General features: G+C 49.3%; 1 protein-coding gene across 6 annotated transcripts in view; it reads left to right on the top strand.

Annotated features, from left to right (window-relative positions):
• The window catches only part of KLC1 (kinesin light chain 1), a 405,752-nt gene that overhangs the window by 149,618 nt on the left and 241,441 nt on the right, over nucleotides 1-14,693 (top strand). For all 6 annotated transcript variants that reach the window (XM_086937867.1, XM_086937865.1, XM_086937866.1 and 3 more), the window contains exon 3: nucleotides 12,467-12,697. In XM_086937867.1, coding sequence (XP_086793993.1) covers nucleotides 12,467-12,697 — 231 coding nt within the window. The remainder of the gene's footprint in view (nucleotides 1-12,466; nucleotides 12,698-14,693) is intronic.

Raw genomic sequence — 14,693 nt, forward strand, 5'->3', positions numbered from 1 at the left:
CCGCATGAGAGAAGCTTTTCTTTGGTGGATTCAAAAGAAAAACCTACAAGTAGGGCGTTCATTCCTGGCGGAAGTTCCAAGGTTGCTCATCTCCACGGATGCTTCTCTAGAAGGATGGGGGGCACACCTACAGGGAATGACTATCAATGGAAAGTGGAATGTGAATCAAAGACAATGGCGCATAAATCTGCTAGAATTGAGAGCAATTTTTCTGGCATTGAACTCCTTCCAAACAGTAAAACCAGGATCCACAGTTCTAATCAAAACAAACAATACAACAAGTATGCACTACTTGAACAAACAAGGGGGCACAAAATCGGCCTCTCTTTCTCAGCAGGCCCAGGAAATTTGGAGTTGGGCTTTAGATCACAGAATAAATCTTTCGGCAGTGCACCTTCCAGGAATGTCCAATGTGCTAGCGGACTCTCTCAGCAGAACAACAGCATCCAATCATGAATGGGAAATCCATCAACCGACTCTGGACAGTCTTTCGAGATTGGGGTCATCCTGACCTGGATTTATTTGCAACGAAGCAGAACTGCAATTACCTGCACTTCGCAAGCTGGATTCCCCACAAGGACTCTTGCGGGGATGCACTTTCGATGAACTGGTCTCAGATATATGCCTACGCCTTTTGCGCCGATTCCTTTGGTTCCCAAGGTCATTCGGAAAATGAAACGGCAATCGTGTTGCCTCATCCTCATTGCACCCCAGTGGCCTCGCCAGTATTGGTTCACTGAGCTTCTACTTCTCTCGAGTGCAATCCCATACAACTTCAACCAATACCGAATCTTCTAACAATGCAGAGGGGTCAAATTTGTCATCCGGACCCAGCGTCCTTAAAATTAGCTGCTTGGCTCCTCAACACGTTGAGTTTGCCCATCTAGACATTCCACAGGACTGTCGAGAGGTATTAGCCAATGCTAGAGCGCCTGCTACTATTAAGACATACAAACTTAAATGGAAAAGGTTTTGTGCCTGGTGTCTCACAGCCAATCTACATCCACTCCATGCTAAACCAGAACAGATCTTACCGGTCTCACTTCAATTAGCTAAATCTGGCTTGTCTCATGCCACACTGAAGGTGTTTTTGGCAGAAATTTCCAGGTTCCGTCAAGATGGCTCTAATTCTCTGTACTCCACAAGAATAATTCAACAATTCTTCAAGGGTCTATTCCGAATGTTCCCTCCTGTCCGGAGTCCACCTCCTTCCTGGTACTTGAATGTGGTGCTCTCTCAGCTCATGAGCCACCCCTTTGAGCCTATTCATAAGGTGGATCTCAAATTCCTAACCTGGAAGGTTTCTCTTCTTCTAGCACTGACATCTGCACGTAGAGGCAGGGACATCCAAGTATTTACCATCAAGTCTCCGTTTTTGCAATTTACTTCAAACTCAGTGGTGCTTCGTACCAATCCAAGCTACATGCCTAAAGTTCCATCCGACTTCCATCTTAACGATCCAGTAATTCTAAAAACATTATTTCCTAATCCGCAAACGGTAGCAGAGAAAGCCTTGCATTCCCTGTACATCAGTAGATGTCTTAAATTCTATCTTCAGCGAACTGCTACATTGCGTAGGACTGACAAGTAATTTGTAGCATACGGAAGGATACGTCAAGGATACACTGTATCTGAACAGACCATAGCCCGCTGGGTGTCCTCAGCTATCAGACTGTCATCAGCAAGCAGGAAGACCATTGCAATCATTGCCAAGGGCGCATTCTATGAGAGCGGTCTCCTCCTCGACAGCCTTTTTTGCTGGAGTGCCTCCATCACATCTGCAGAGCAGCAACCTGGTCCAGCAAGCACATACCTTCACCAATCACTACTGCTTAGATGCTACCAGCGATGCAGATACATCAGTGGGACGAGCAGTGCTTGGCAATCTTTTTAACTAAGGTGAGCCTCTGTTCTCCCTCCTCCTCTATGCTCTTTTAAACGCTTATTTTACATGTCATTGTTTGCTAAGCATGCGTATGCACTATGATACAAGAAGCGTCTATGAGCAGGATGGTGTGTACTGCTATCTACTCTGATTCAGGCATGTGAATCTATGAAAGACACCCCAATACTGGAGAAGAGCAATAGTTACTTGCCTGTAATCTGTGGTTCTCCGGTATTGGTGTTTTTCATAGATTCACATGCAACCGCCCACCTCCCCTCAGAGGCTCCTCCGGCGATAACGTTGGTTTCACTCCTGTGCGAGAAAATCTGAGAGCCTGAGCCTCTGGGGAGAACCTTCTGGTGGGTACTGTTGCCTGATTGGCTGCAGTTTGGGCTATACAAAATGACTAGGATAGTCATGAGTGTGGAAGTTTTTTCTCCTGTAGCTGGGCCGACTTTACTTCCTGGTTGGCATTACCAAGTTTTTTCTATGTTCTTATGGCATATTATGGCTTTTTTATGTACCGTGGGACTCCCACTCTGACGACGGGGAATGATTCAGGCATGTGAATCTATGAAAGACACCAATACTGGAGAACCACAGATTACAGGTAAGTAACTATTGTTCATCCACCACCATGTCCCCCTCCATGTCCACCACCACCACCACCCCGTCCACCATCACGTCCACTAACACCACGTCCACCATCGCCATGTCCAACACCACCACATCCACTTCCACCACGTCCACTTCCACCACCACCACATCCACCACCACCACATCCACTTCTACCACCACCACATCCACTTCCACCACGTCCACCACCACATCCACCAACACGTCCACCACTATGTCCACAACCACCACCACCACCACGTCCACCATGTCCACCACTACCATGTCCATCACCAACACGTACACCACATCCACCACCATGTCCACCACCACGTCCACTACTACGTCCACGTTTCTCTAGGCAGCGCCTAGATGCCCCAGGGTGATTCGAGCGCTATACAAGAGTAAATAACAGAACATAACCATGACCACATCCTCCACCACCATGTCCACTACCATCTCCACCTCCATGTCCACCACCACGTCCACCACCACCTCCACCACCATGTCCACCACATCCACTTTCAAAACCACCACGCCCACCACCACCACGCCCACCACCATCACAACCACCACCAGCACCACGTCCACCGCCACCACCTGCACCACCGCATCCACCACCACCACGTCCACCACGTCCACCACTAGCACGTCCACCATCACCCCCTCCCCCACCACGTCCACCACCACCACATCCACCACCACCACGTCCACATCCACTACCACCATGTCCACCACCACCACGCCCACCACCATTACGACCAACACGTCCACCACCACCACAACGTCCACCGCCACGTCCACCACGGTCACCACCATGTCCACCACCATGTCCACCACCATGTCCACCACCATGTCCACCACCATGTCCACCACCATGTCCACCACCATGTCCACCACCACCACGTCCACCACCATGTCCACCACCACCATGTCCACCACCACCACCACGTCCACCACCACCACCACCACCACCGCCACGACCACCACTGCCACGTCCACCACTGCCACGTCCACCACTGCCACGTCCACCACCACATCCACCACCACCATGTCCAGCACCAGCACGTACATCACATCCACCACCAGGTCCACCACCACCAGGTCCACCACCACCACGTCTACCACCACCACGTCCACCACGGCCACGTCCACCACCACCACGTCCACCACTACCATGTCCACCACTACCATGTCCACCATCACCACGTCCACCATCACCACGTCCACCATCGCCACATCCACTATCGCCACGTCCACCATTGCCACGTCCACCACTACCATGTCCACCATCACCACATCCACCATCACCACGTCCACCACCACTTCCACTTCCACCACGTCCACTTCCACCACCACCACGTCCACTTCCACCACCACCACGTCCACTTCCACCACCACCACGTCCACTTCCACCACCACATCCACGTCCACCACCACCAGGTCCACGTCCCCCACTACCAGGTCCACCACTACCAGGTCCACCACCACCACGTCCACAAGCACCACCACCACATCCACCTCCACCTCCACAACCATGTCCACCACCACCACATCACCCACCACATCCACCACCACGTCCACAACATCCACCATGGCCACCACCACCAGCACGTCCACCACCACCATATCCACCACATCCACCACCACCACCACCTCAATAACCACCACCACCACCACCACCTCCACCACAACCACCCCCACCACATCCACCTTCACCACCACAATCACCAAAACCACATCCACCACGTCCACCACCACCACCACCACGTCCACCACATCAACCTTCAAAACCACCACCACATCAACCTTCAAAACCACCACCACGTCCATTGCCACCACGTCCATTGCCACCACGTCCATTGTCCGCACATCCACTGCCACCACGACTACCGCCACCACGTCCACCACCATGTCTACCGCCACCACATTCACTACCACCACGTCCACCACCACGTCAACCACTGCGTCCACCATGTCCACCACCAGCATGTCCACCAGCATCACCCCTTCCACGTCCACCATGTCCACCACCACGTCCGCCACCACCACGTCCACCACCAAGTCCACCACCCCCATGTCCACCACCTCCACGTCAACCACCACCGCCACCACCACATCCACCTTCAAAACCACCACCTCCACCGCCACCACGTCCACCGCGCCACATCCGCCACCACGCCCACACCCACCGCTACCACATCCACCCCCATCACCACTTCCACGACCACCACCACAATATTCACCACCAAGTCCACCACCACCATATCCACCTTAAAAGGCACCACCACCACCATGTCCACCACTACCGCATCCACCACCGCGTCCACCACCATGTCCACCACCGCGTCCACCACCATTTCCACCACCATGTCCACCACCACTACGTCCAACACCAGCATGTCCACCACCATTACTCCCTTCCCACCACGTCCACCACCACCACGTCCACCATCACCACGTCCACCATCACCATGTCCACCATTGCCACGTCCACCACCACCACATCCACTTCCTCCACCATCACATCCACCACATCCACGTCCACCGCCTACACGTCCACCACCTCCACGTCTACCTCCACCACTACCAGATCCACCTCCACCACCACCACCACGTCCACCATCACCCCTTACCTACCACCTCCACCACACCATCACCACGTCCACCCCCACCACGTCCACCCCCACCACGTCGCCCATCACCACGTCGCCCATCACCACGTCGCCCATCACCACCTCCACCACCACATCCACCACCACCCTGTCCATGTCCACCACCACTACCACCACCACCACGTCCACCACCACCACGTCCACCACCACCACGTCCACCACCACCAGATCCACCACAACCACCATGCCCACTACGTCCACCACCATGCCCACCACCACGTCCACCACCATGCCCACCATGTCCACAACCCCACCTCCACCACCACATCCGCCTCCACCACCACAACCACCAGCACCACGTCCACCACCACCACCACCACATCCACAACGTCCATCACCACCACATCAACCACGTCCACCACCACCACATCCACCTTCAAAACCACCACCACGTCCACTGCCACCACGTCCACTGCCACCACGTCCACTGCCACCACATCCACCGCCACCACATCCACCACTAGTCCACCACCACGTCCACCACCACGTCAACCACTGCGTCCACCATGTCCACCACCAGCTTGTCCACCAGCATCACCCCCTCCACGTCCACCATGTCCACCACCACGTCCACTACCACCACGTCCACCACCACCACGTCAACCACCACCGCCACCACCACCACATCCACCTTCAAAACCACCACGTGCACCGCCACCACGTCCACCACCACCACGTCCACCGCCACCACATCCTTCACCACCACGTCCACCACCACGATATTCACCACCAAATCCACCACCACCATATCCACCTTTAAAAAGCACCACCACCACCATGTCCACCACCACCGCGTCCACCACCATGTCCACCACCACATCCTCCACCACCATCATGTCCACCACCATTACCCCCTCCCCCACCAAGTCCTCCACCACCACCACGTCCATCACCACTACGTCCACCAGGTGGCACATCCACTATCTCCACGTCCTCCATCACCACGTCCACCATCACCACGTCCACCGTCGCCACGTCCACCACGTCCACTTCCACCACCATCACGTCCACCCCCACCACGTCCACCCCCACCACGTCCACCTGGTGGCACATCCACCACCGCGCCCACCATCGCCACGCCCACCATCGCCACGCCACCATCGCCATGCCCACAATCGCCACCTCCACCATCACCACGTCCACTACCACGTCCACCACCACCAGCATGTCCACCACCATCACCCCCTCCCCCACCACGTCCACCACCACCACGTCCACCACCACATCCACCACCACTTCCACCACCACTTCCACCACAACCACATCCACAACCACTTCCACCACCACACCACCACGTCCACCCCACCACGTCCACCCCACCACGTCCACCCCCACCATGTCCCCCCCCACCATGTCCACCCCCACCATGTCCACCATCTCCATGTCCACCATGTCCACCATCTCCATGTCCACCGTCTCCATGTCCACCGTCTCCATGTCCACCTGTCACCACGTCCACCCGTCACCAAGTCCACCCGTCACCAAGTCCACCCGTCACCACGTCCACCCATCACCACGTCACCCGTCACCACGTCACCCTCCTCCACATCCACCACCACATCCAACACCACCCTGTCCATGTCCACCACCACCACCACTGTCCACCACCACCACTGTCCACCACCACCACGTCCACCACCACCGCATCCACCACCATGTCGCCCACCACGCCGACCACCACTACTCCACCACCAGCATGCCCACCACCATCACCCCCTCCCCCACCACATCCACCACCATCACTACCACATCCATCACCACGTCCACCATCGCCACGTCCAACATCGCCACGTCCACCATCGCCATGTCCACCACCACCACATCCACTTCCACCACCACATCCACGTCCACCACCACCACGTCCACTACAACCGCTTCTATGTCCACAACCACCATGCCCACGTCCACCACCACCATGTCCAAAAGCACCACCACATCCCCCACCACGTCAACCACCACCACGTCAACCACCACCACATCAACCACCACCCCATCCACCACCACTCCATCCATCACCCCCTCCCCCACCACGTCCACCACCTGTCCACCACCTCCAAGTCCACCACCACCACATCCACCACCACCACCTCCACCACCGCCACGTCCACCATCACCCCTTCCCCACCATGTCCACCACACCATCACCACGTCGCCCATCACCACGTCGCCCATCACCACGTCGCCCATCACCACGTGGCCCATCACCACGTGGCCCCTCACCACATCCACCACCACTCTGTCCACCACCACCCTGTCCATGTCCACCACCACCACCAACACGTCCACCACCACCACGTCCACCACCACCACGTCCACCACCAACACCATGCCCACCCAACAACGTCCACTACCAAGCCCACCACCACGTCCACCACCACCATGTCCACCACCCCATCTACCACCACCACTCCGTCCACCATGTTGTCCACCACATCCACCACCACGTTCACCACCACCACCACGCCCACCACCACGTCCACCACCTCCATGTCCACCACCCCATCTACCACCACCACTCCGTCCACCATGTCGTCCACCACATCCACCACCACCACCACATCCCCCACCACCCGTGACAGGTAAAGTGTCACTGGACGGCAGGGGTAATAGGAGTGTCAACCCTAGGTGTACATGGGACATTTAAGGATGCATTGGGTGTGAAAAGATGGGATTAGAGGCTAGAAGTATTACACCAGACCCAAGATACATTTTGAAGAGGTGCAATGTCACGAGGGCTCCTGTAAAAGCAATCACAGCATCTCTGCCTCACAGTGGCATGCCTGCACAAGACACTCACTCAAAACAAGCAGTGGCATAGCCAATAGGTCTCGCCTTTGAGACCTTAGAAGTGTTTAGCCATGCAGCACTTGATGTTGTTGCACCAAGGATATTGTGCTGGATAACTAAACACTTATAAGGTCCCAAAGGCGACACCTATTGACTATGCCAATGCTTGTTATTTATTCCGGCAAGTAAGGATTTTTTTAGAGGGGGGGTCTTGAAATCGTCGAACAATGTCCTGTCAAATGTTATGGACCTCCTGTGGAGGCCATGCACAAAGCCAATTTGCAGCATCTGTCCTGCAAAATTGCTCTCCTGTTCCCAACCTGCATCCAGTGAGGTTAGTTGTTTTTCCAGAGGTTCAAGGTTGTTTCAATAACACTCTCTCTAAAATAATGTTTGATTTCGGTTTTTTTATATATAAGGTATTTTTATTAGGCTTTATAGGTAGTATAATAACATTCGATCTTTGCACATGTACTTGAATGCAAAACTATGATGACAAGAGAAATACATATCTTTTAGTCTAGGACAGTTTGCTAAGTACATATACAATACAGTCATCGAGTTTTTTATTAACAAGACAAAGTACTGTAAATACAGAATATGTCAAAGGAAATGAGCCTGGAGGTCGGACTCCCGAAGCCCCATTTTGTCCAATAACTTAGAGGGATAACAAAAGGTAAACTTTACACTCTTATATGGCTTTTCGATGGACTGAATGAAATGTAGCTGGTGACATCTTACTTAGGCGATGTGTATTAATAAACAAGCATTCGCACCTTTATTATTACAGTGTAATGGTCTTTACTGCATTATACTCTACTCTGACCTAAGTAACTTAAAAATTCACTCAACCACACTTTGTATCAAAGCTAATCCCCAGTAGCTAGCTCGCAACAGGTATTGAATCTTCGTGGACTGACATTATCTGGTCTGGCAAACTGCAAATTTCAGAATGACTTATTGTGACAGAAAACAACATTAATTCATGTGAGTTAGAAATACAAGGCTTTCTTGATAAGAAATTAGTAGAAAATGTGTACAGAACACAGTTTGAAGCTAAAAAAGAGACTTGATTTAATTTCAAGAAGGCATTTTCAGGACATCACAGTGCCTTATAAGTGAAGCAACTCCTTTATAAAAACAGAAATGCAGTTTTAAAATCAACCTGGATGTTGAAAATATTCAGATTTTTCACAAGAAAATGCTTAGTGTATTAAACTAGTTCCATGACCTGCCGCAAAAGCTGTTGGATAATTATCACTGTCAGTTTTTTGAACATTGAGAAGAAAAGACGGATCCAGTTTTAAAAGCTTAGAAAATCTCCGTTAAACACTGCCTGTCAACCTGTAGACCAGCAATTTCAGTTTATTGCGAATCAAGTAATGACTATTTTATATGAACACAGTAATTCACCAGATGTAAAGTAAAGTCATGTAAGCGATTCATCGCAACAAAAAGGATCGTCGAGATGTAAGAGTATAGCTATGACAAATGTTAATGATATTCTCTGATGCAATGTTTTGAATAAAAACAAGTAAAAAAAAAACTATTGTATATGAAACACAGCATGGCATGAACCATGCATGTAGATATAAATAGTGTAATTATTTGTTTACCATTGTTGAAGGCTGGGGGACAATGTGACTCATTGGGGACTTCTCATGAGTTAGGCCCCTCCCCACAGTCAATAATCGTAAAAAATAGCTCTATATAGTCTACGTGCTATGTTCATAAAACTACTACAAACGGAAGCGTGCCAAAATATTTGAAATTCTTAGTGGTCACTATCAATTTCTTTGAAAATGAGAAATTGACGTTTTTCTCATTTTAAGGGATTAGGGAAGTTTTCCTCGTAAACAGTTAACTGCTTTCTCTTTGTAAGCTCTGGATGGAACATCTCAGACGGCTGCGAAGGCATTTTTGCCCATTGCCGGAACGCAAATTTTCAGAAAATATATGCATCTGTCGTCATGATGTTTACAAGCTGGATAGACAGTCCCCAGTGCGCATCAGAGACTCCATCTTTCTTCTCACAAATAGGTCCTAGTTCCAACCTTTTGTGCGTGCATATATGTTCATGCTTACAAATCTTATGTTCTGGAACGTTGTGCTCTATACTGAGATCCCATATTAAGCTATATTTTAAAAAACTATCCAAAACCTTCTAAAAAACATATTTGAATGGATGCTATGTCTATGATCTAAATAATCAAAACAACAAAAATTCAACTGGTAAAGTTAAATAGGAAAACGAAACTGTCCCAACTTCTCTTTCAATTCGCTGATAATTTTTTGGGGGGAGGGAAGCTCTTTGGGCTTTTAGAACAGTTGGTATTTTGCAATGTAAATAAAGAATCTTCAATTCCCTTTCAACAGTGTTTGTGCTCAGTAAGCACAGAGTCTGCTCTGCCATACTATACTCCGCAAGCACTCAGCATGGCAGAGTAGACTCTGGGCACAAGATGGAGCCCAGAGGTATGTCCTGACCACCTTCCACCTTCTCTACTATTTGGTAGGCATGGCCCTTGGTTCTGCATAACAGGCACAGGATTCTTTGCTCTGCACCCAACACCCCTTTCACCAGTGTATTCACGTCATATTAGCGAAGTCTTTGGTCATGCACGTCGCCCTTTCCCTGTTGTTTTGATTGCTAGATAAGCAGGGCCATCAACCATGCCAAGTGGACAAATTTAATGTAACCTTTGTAAATGTAAATTGATACTTGTATAGCGCACTACTCAGACGCTTGTACGAATACCGCTGTGGAACCCATCCTGGCTTTCCCTGTGAGGCGTCCACTCCTGGGCACCCCCAAGGTGGAGGCCAGACATCCTTAGCGTTGTGGGGGCCGTTGTGGAGATTAAGCAAGCTATTGCCCAGAGTTGCAGAGTGGGACTCCATGATTGGAATAGGCACTGAGGCGAGAATTATCAGGTCCGTGGAATTTTTGAGCCCAAGACCCGCCGAGGCGGGGAATTGAACCCTGGTCCCGGGCTAGACCTCTGCATCTAACCATTGAGCCACACTTCTCCACTTCTCCACCTTTGGCCGCACAATGTGCAGTTTCCTTATTTCTATTGTGTCAACCATTTTTAGGATTGCTGAATATGTTCTTCAGTTCCACCTTGTGCCCATCCATTTGCTATCAGTGCTCTTTAGATGTGACCTTTGGCTATTTTCAGGTGGGACTGTGCGCTTATCTCATGCCCCAGTATTTTCAGGATATGTACTCGAGATGTCCCTTCAAAATTTTCTTTTTTAACTGTATTAATATATTTTAGTCCATGAGATTTTACGTGTCCGCAGAGTCATGAGTGCATATTCTGTGTATTGTGGTGGTGCTATGTGTAAATGTTAGTACTTTGTTGTGTTGTACTTTACCAGGTGTTGAAACATGTTATCCTTTTAGTGGGTAATTGAAAACTTATATATAAGCAAATAAAATTAAAATCAATTATTTTGGTAACTCCAAACAATTGCTGGATGACTATTGAAGTAATAAGGAAAGTTATTTCAGAGAAAATATAGATATGTTTGATCAGAATCCATTAACGAGTGATTCTAGATAAAAGTATAATCACAATATAAAGAGAAACATGATTTGGAAAAATGGTTTATAAATGACAACAGAATCCCAATACGTCGAAATAGAACCATATTGTTACCCGTTATGTTTCTTTTAATATTACATAATATAGTTTTCTTAAATACCAAAGCTCTTTAGACAGTCAAGCACTAAACGAATTCACAGTATTTCATTCAAATGCTCTTAAAAAGCATATTATTTCTGCATAATCAATTAACAGCTTTTCTGCAGTAGTCTGTGAACATTTGTCAATTGGTGTCATGGTAAAACGCTAAGTGAACTGAGGGAATTGTTTCAAGGCGTTTTGATAGTATTCTAACATTTCAGGTACTCAAAAAGTTAATTCGTTAATTGAAAGCCTGTGTGAAAAATTTGAAACGGTCCTCATTTGCAGTTTTCACGGACTTCATTTTTGAAGCAGTCGGATTCACATTGCTTTATTTGTGAAGATGCAAGTGCAGAGGCGCCAAGTTATTCTTAAGAGCCAGCGACCATCATTTCGGAATACGATAGTTACTGAATAACCAGGCTGCATGTTCTTCAGTCCTTTTTGTTCTACCATACTGCACTTTGTCTCTTTATCTTACATTTTTATGTTCACATCAGCCCGGCGTTCTTTGTCACTGTTTTCCTGAATTTGTCTTTCTCCATCTTTCTCGCTTTTCTTACATTTTTTTTTCTCTTCATTTTTCTCTTGGTTTGCGTCAATGTGATGATGAAAAAAAATGCATTTTTGCACGCAAACAAGGAATGCATAGGACCTACTACCAGCACGGATAAATACACGAATATAAGCAGCCCAGCTCACCTACAAGCCTTGAGGTCCTGCGGCTGACTATTCCTCAGGCCGATTAATCACCTAGTATGTTTTATTCGCTGAGCCGCCCTCTGACTGCAGTGTGTTTTGCGTATTTGCAGGTAATGATGGCGCTGTCCAATCACTTAAATGCAGTGGAGTCTGAGAAGCAGAAACTGCGAGCCCAGGTTCGCCGGCTGTGCCAAGAAAATCAATGGTTACGGGACGAACTGGCTAATACTCAGCAGAAGCTGCAGAGAAGTGAGCAGTCGGTGGCTCAGCTGGAGGAAGAAAAGAAGCATCTAGAATTCATGAATCAGCTAAAAAAATACGATGACGATATTTCTCCATCGGTAAGCAGCTTTTTAAAATAATAATTCTCGAACTAACCGTTTTTTGTTTCATTTGTTAAACATTTATGCCATGCTTTTAGTGGGACAGCGTCTGATTCTACTAGACGTATGGGTTTTATTAGCAGGTAGGAGGTTCAGTGGTTTGTTCCTCAGTCAGACTGGTAACAAGTAGCAAGAACAAAACGTGGTAGTGCCACAACCCTACAAAACTGCCTGCCTATGCCCAAGACAGGCTGCTTGCAAACAGTTGCTATACCCTTCTCATTAATCTTCATATAACATCATCAAAGCGCCCCATACATCATGCAGAACCCTAGCCATGATGACAGGCTGTCGGTGGCAGTCTGCCCGACATACAGAGCATCGGTTCGACTGCTGTACTACTATGCAGCCGGTTGGACCGCAGAGGACAGGGGTTGGACTGCTGCCCCGACAGGATCCAAGATCCCTTTTGGGCGGCAGTCTGAATCCTAACCTTACAATGGAGGCGGTGCCTGCGCAGACACTGCCATAGGGATTGGGATGTCTCTTTCGGACTGCCTTTTCATGGTGGCCCCACTGCCATGAAAAGGCAGACAGAAAGGGAATTTGAGGGCCCAAAGCAGGACCCTCGTCCCCCATAGGCCACTGTTCAGTGACCTGGGGGCACATATAGTGCCCCCACTCACATTCATGAACCGTGTGCCAGGCATCACGTGGTGCCTGACACACTGTGCATGAATATGTACAAAGTGCTCTATAAACTGGGCTTGTGCCGAGGCCCTTTTCCTGGGCCGCAGCTCCAGCCGCAGTGTTATAGAGCACTTTTACGGCTGGCAGGCACATCATAATTGGGCGGTCGGACAGCCGCCTGCCTGTCGGGCGGCCCGCGGACTCCAGTTGTCGGGAGGCGGTTCTACCGTCTAGCCTCGGTCACCATTGCTGCCTCATTTTTAGCTTGGTGGCACATGCCTAACTGTGGCATAAGCCTCACCTTCTGCTCCAGTGAACCTTCTGGGTCCGCTTCTGGGCTCCTTGTTCCAAGATCTTTCAGAACTGAAATTGGTCATGTTCAGGTTCCTTTCTTCTTCCAAAGACTGGACATGTACAGTTTAATGGAATTCTAAATGGATTGTGGAAAATGTCTGTGACCACCTGTAAGTGAACTGAGGAAAGAATCAAAACAACCGATTATCAAAACTTTGTTACACAAACCAGAATAGAAATAAGAGAATTAAACACTTTTAGGGTTCAGAATAAAGATTTTTATATGATAGAAATTGGGTGCTTAAAAGTGTTTGTTGACTGAGAACCTAGGAGTGATGTGTGTATTGGAGATAGATACTGAAAGAGTGATAGCGTAAACACAAAAGACTGAACTGTGTTATACCTTTCAGGGTTAAAGGACAGAAACCCTCAGAAGTAGTGATAAGTTAAGTGTACTTAAATGGTGAGGTGTTTCCACCACCTAGAGGAGCTTTAGGCTTTGGTTGGCATGCTATAATAACAAAAACACACCGCCTCACTTTTTTACCTATGTTGTGATGGAAAAGTCCCTCGCTTGGCAATAGACCTGTACCGGTACCCTGAGTGCCCCAGCTACAGTGATATCTGGATTTTTGTTAACAATTTGTGGGCCATGGGTGAACATGGGTCATGTGTGTCATGACCTAGGTCTGTTTTACTGATTTACAGTTTTGCTAAGACTAGGAGGAGCACCGTGAAGTTCCACATCCGGTGCTGGGCTGTGATGAGGCTACCACTCCTCACCGGCATCAGCCACAGTTATCCTCTACCCAGGACTGCTGAATGCTCTGTGGACTTCTGTCTTATTATCAGTGGGTGCTGGTATGACTTAACATCGAGTAGCAGAGACCTTGGGGGAATCTGCTCTAACTGACGCACTGAAGGCACTGGGCCACTTGAACATTGAAGAGCCGTAGTGCGACTTCTAAGACTGGTGTTATTTAGCGAGGCCAGGCTTGGATGTTGCCTCACTTAAATAGGGAATAACCCC

Source organism: Lissotriton vulgaris, chromosome 9 (genome assembly GCF_964263255.1).
Source record: "Lissotriton vulgaris chromosome 9, aLisVul1.2, whole genome shotgun sequence".
NCBI classification, from domain to species: Eukaryota; Metazoa; Chordata; class Amphibia; order Caudata; family Salamandridae; genus Lissotriton; species Lissotriton vulgaris.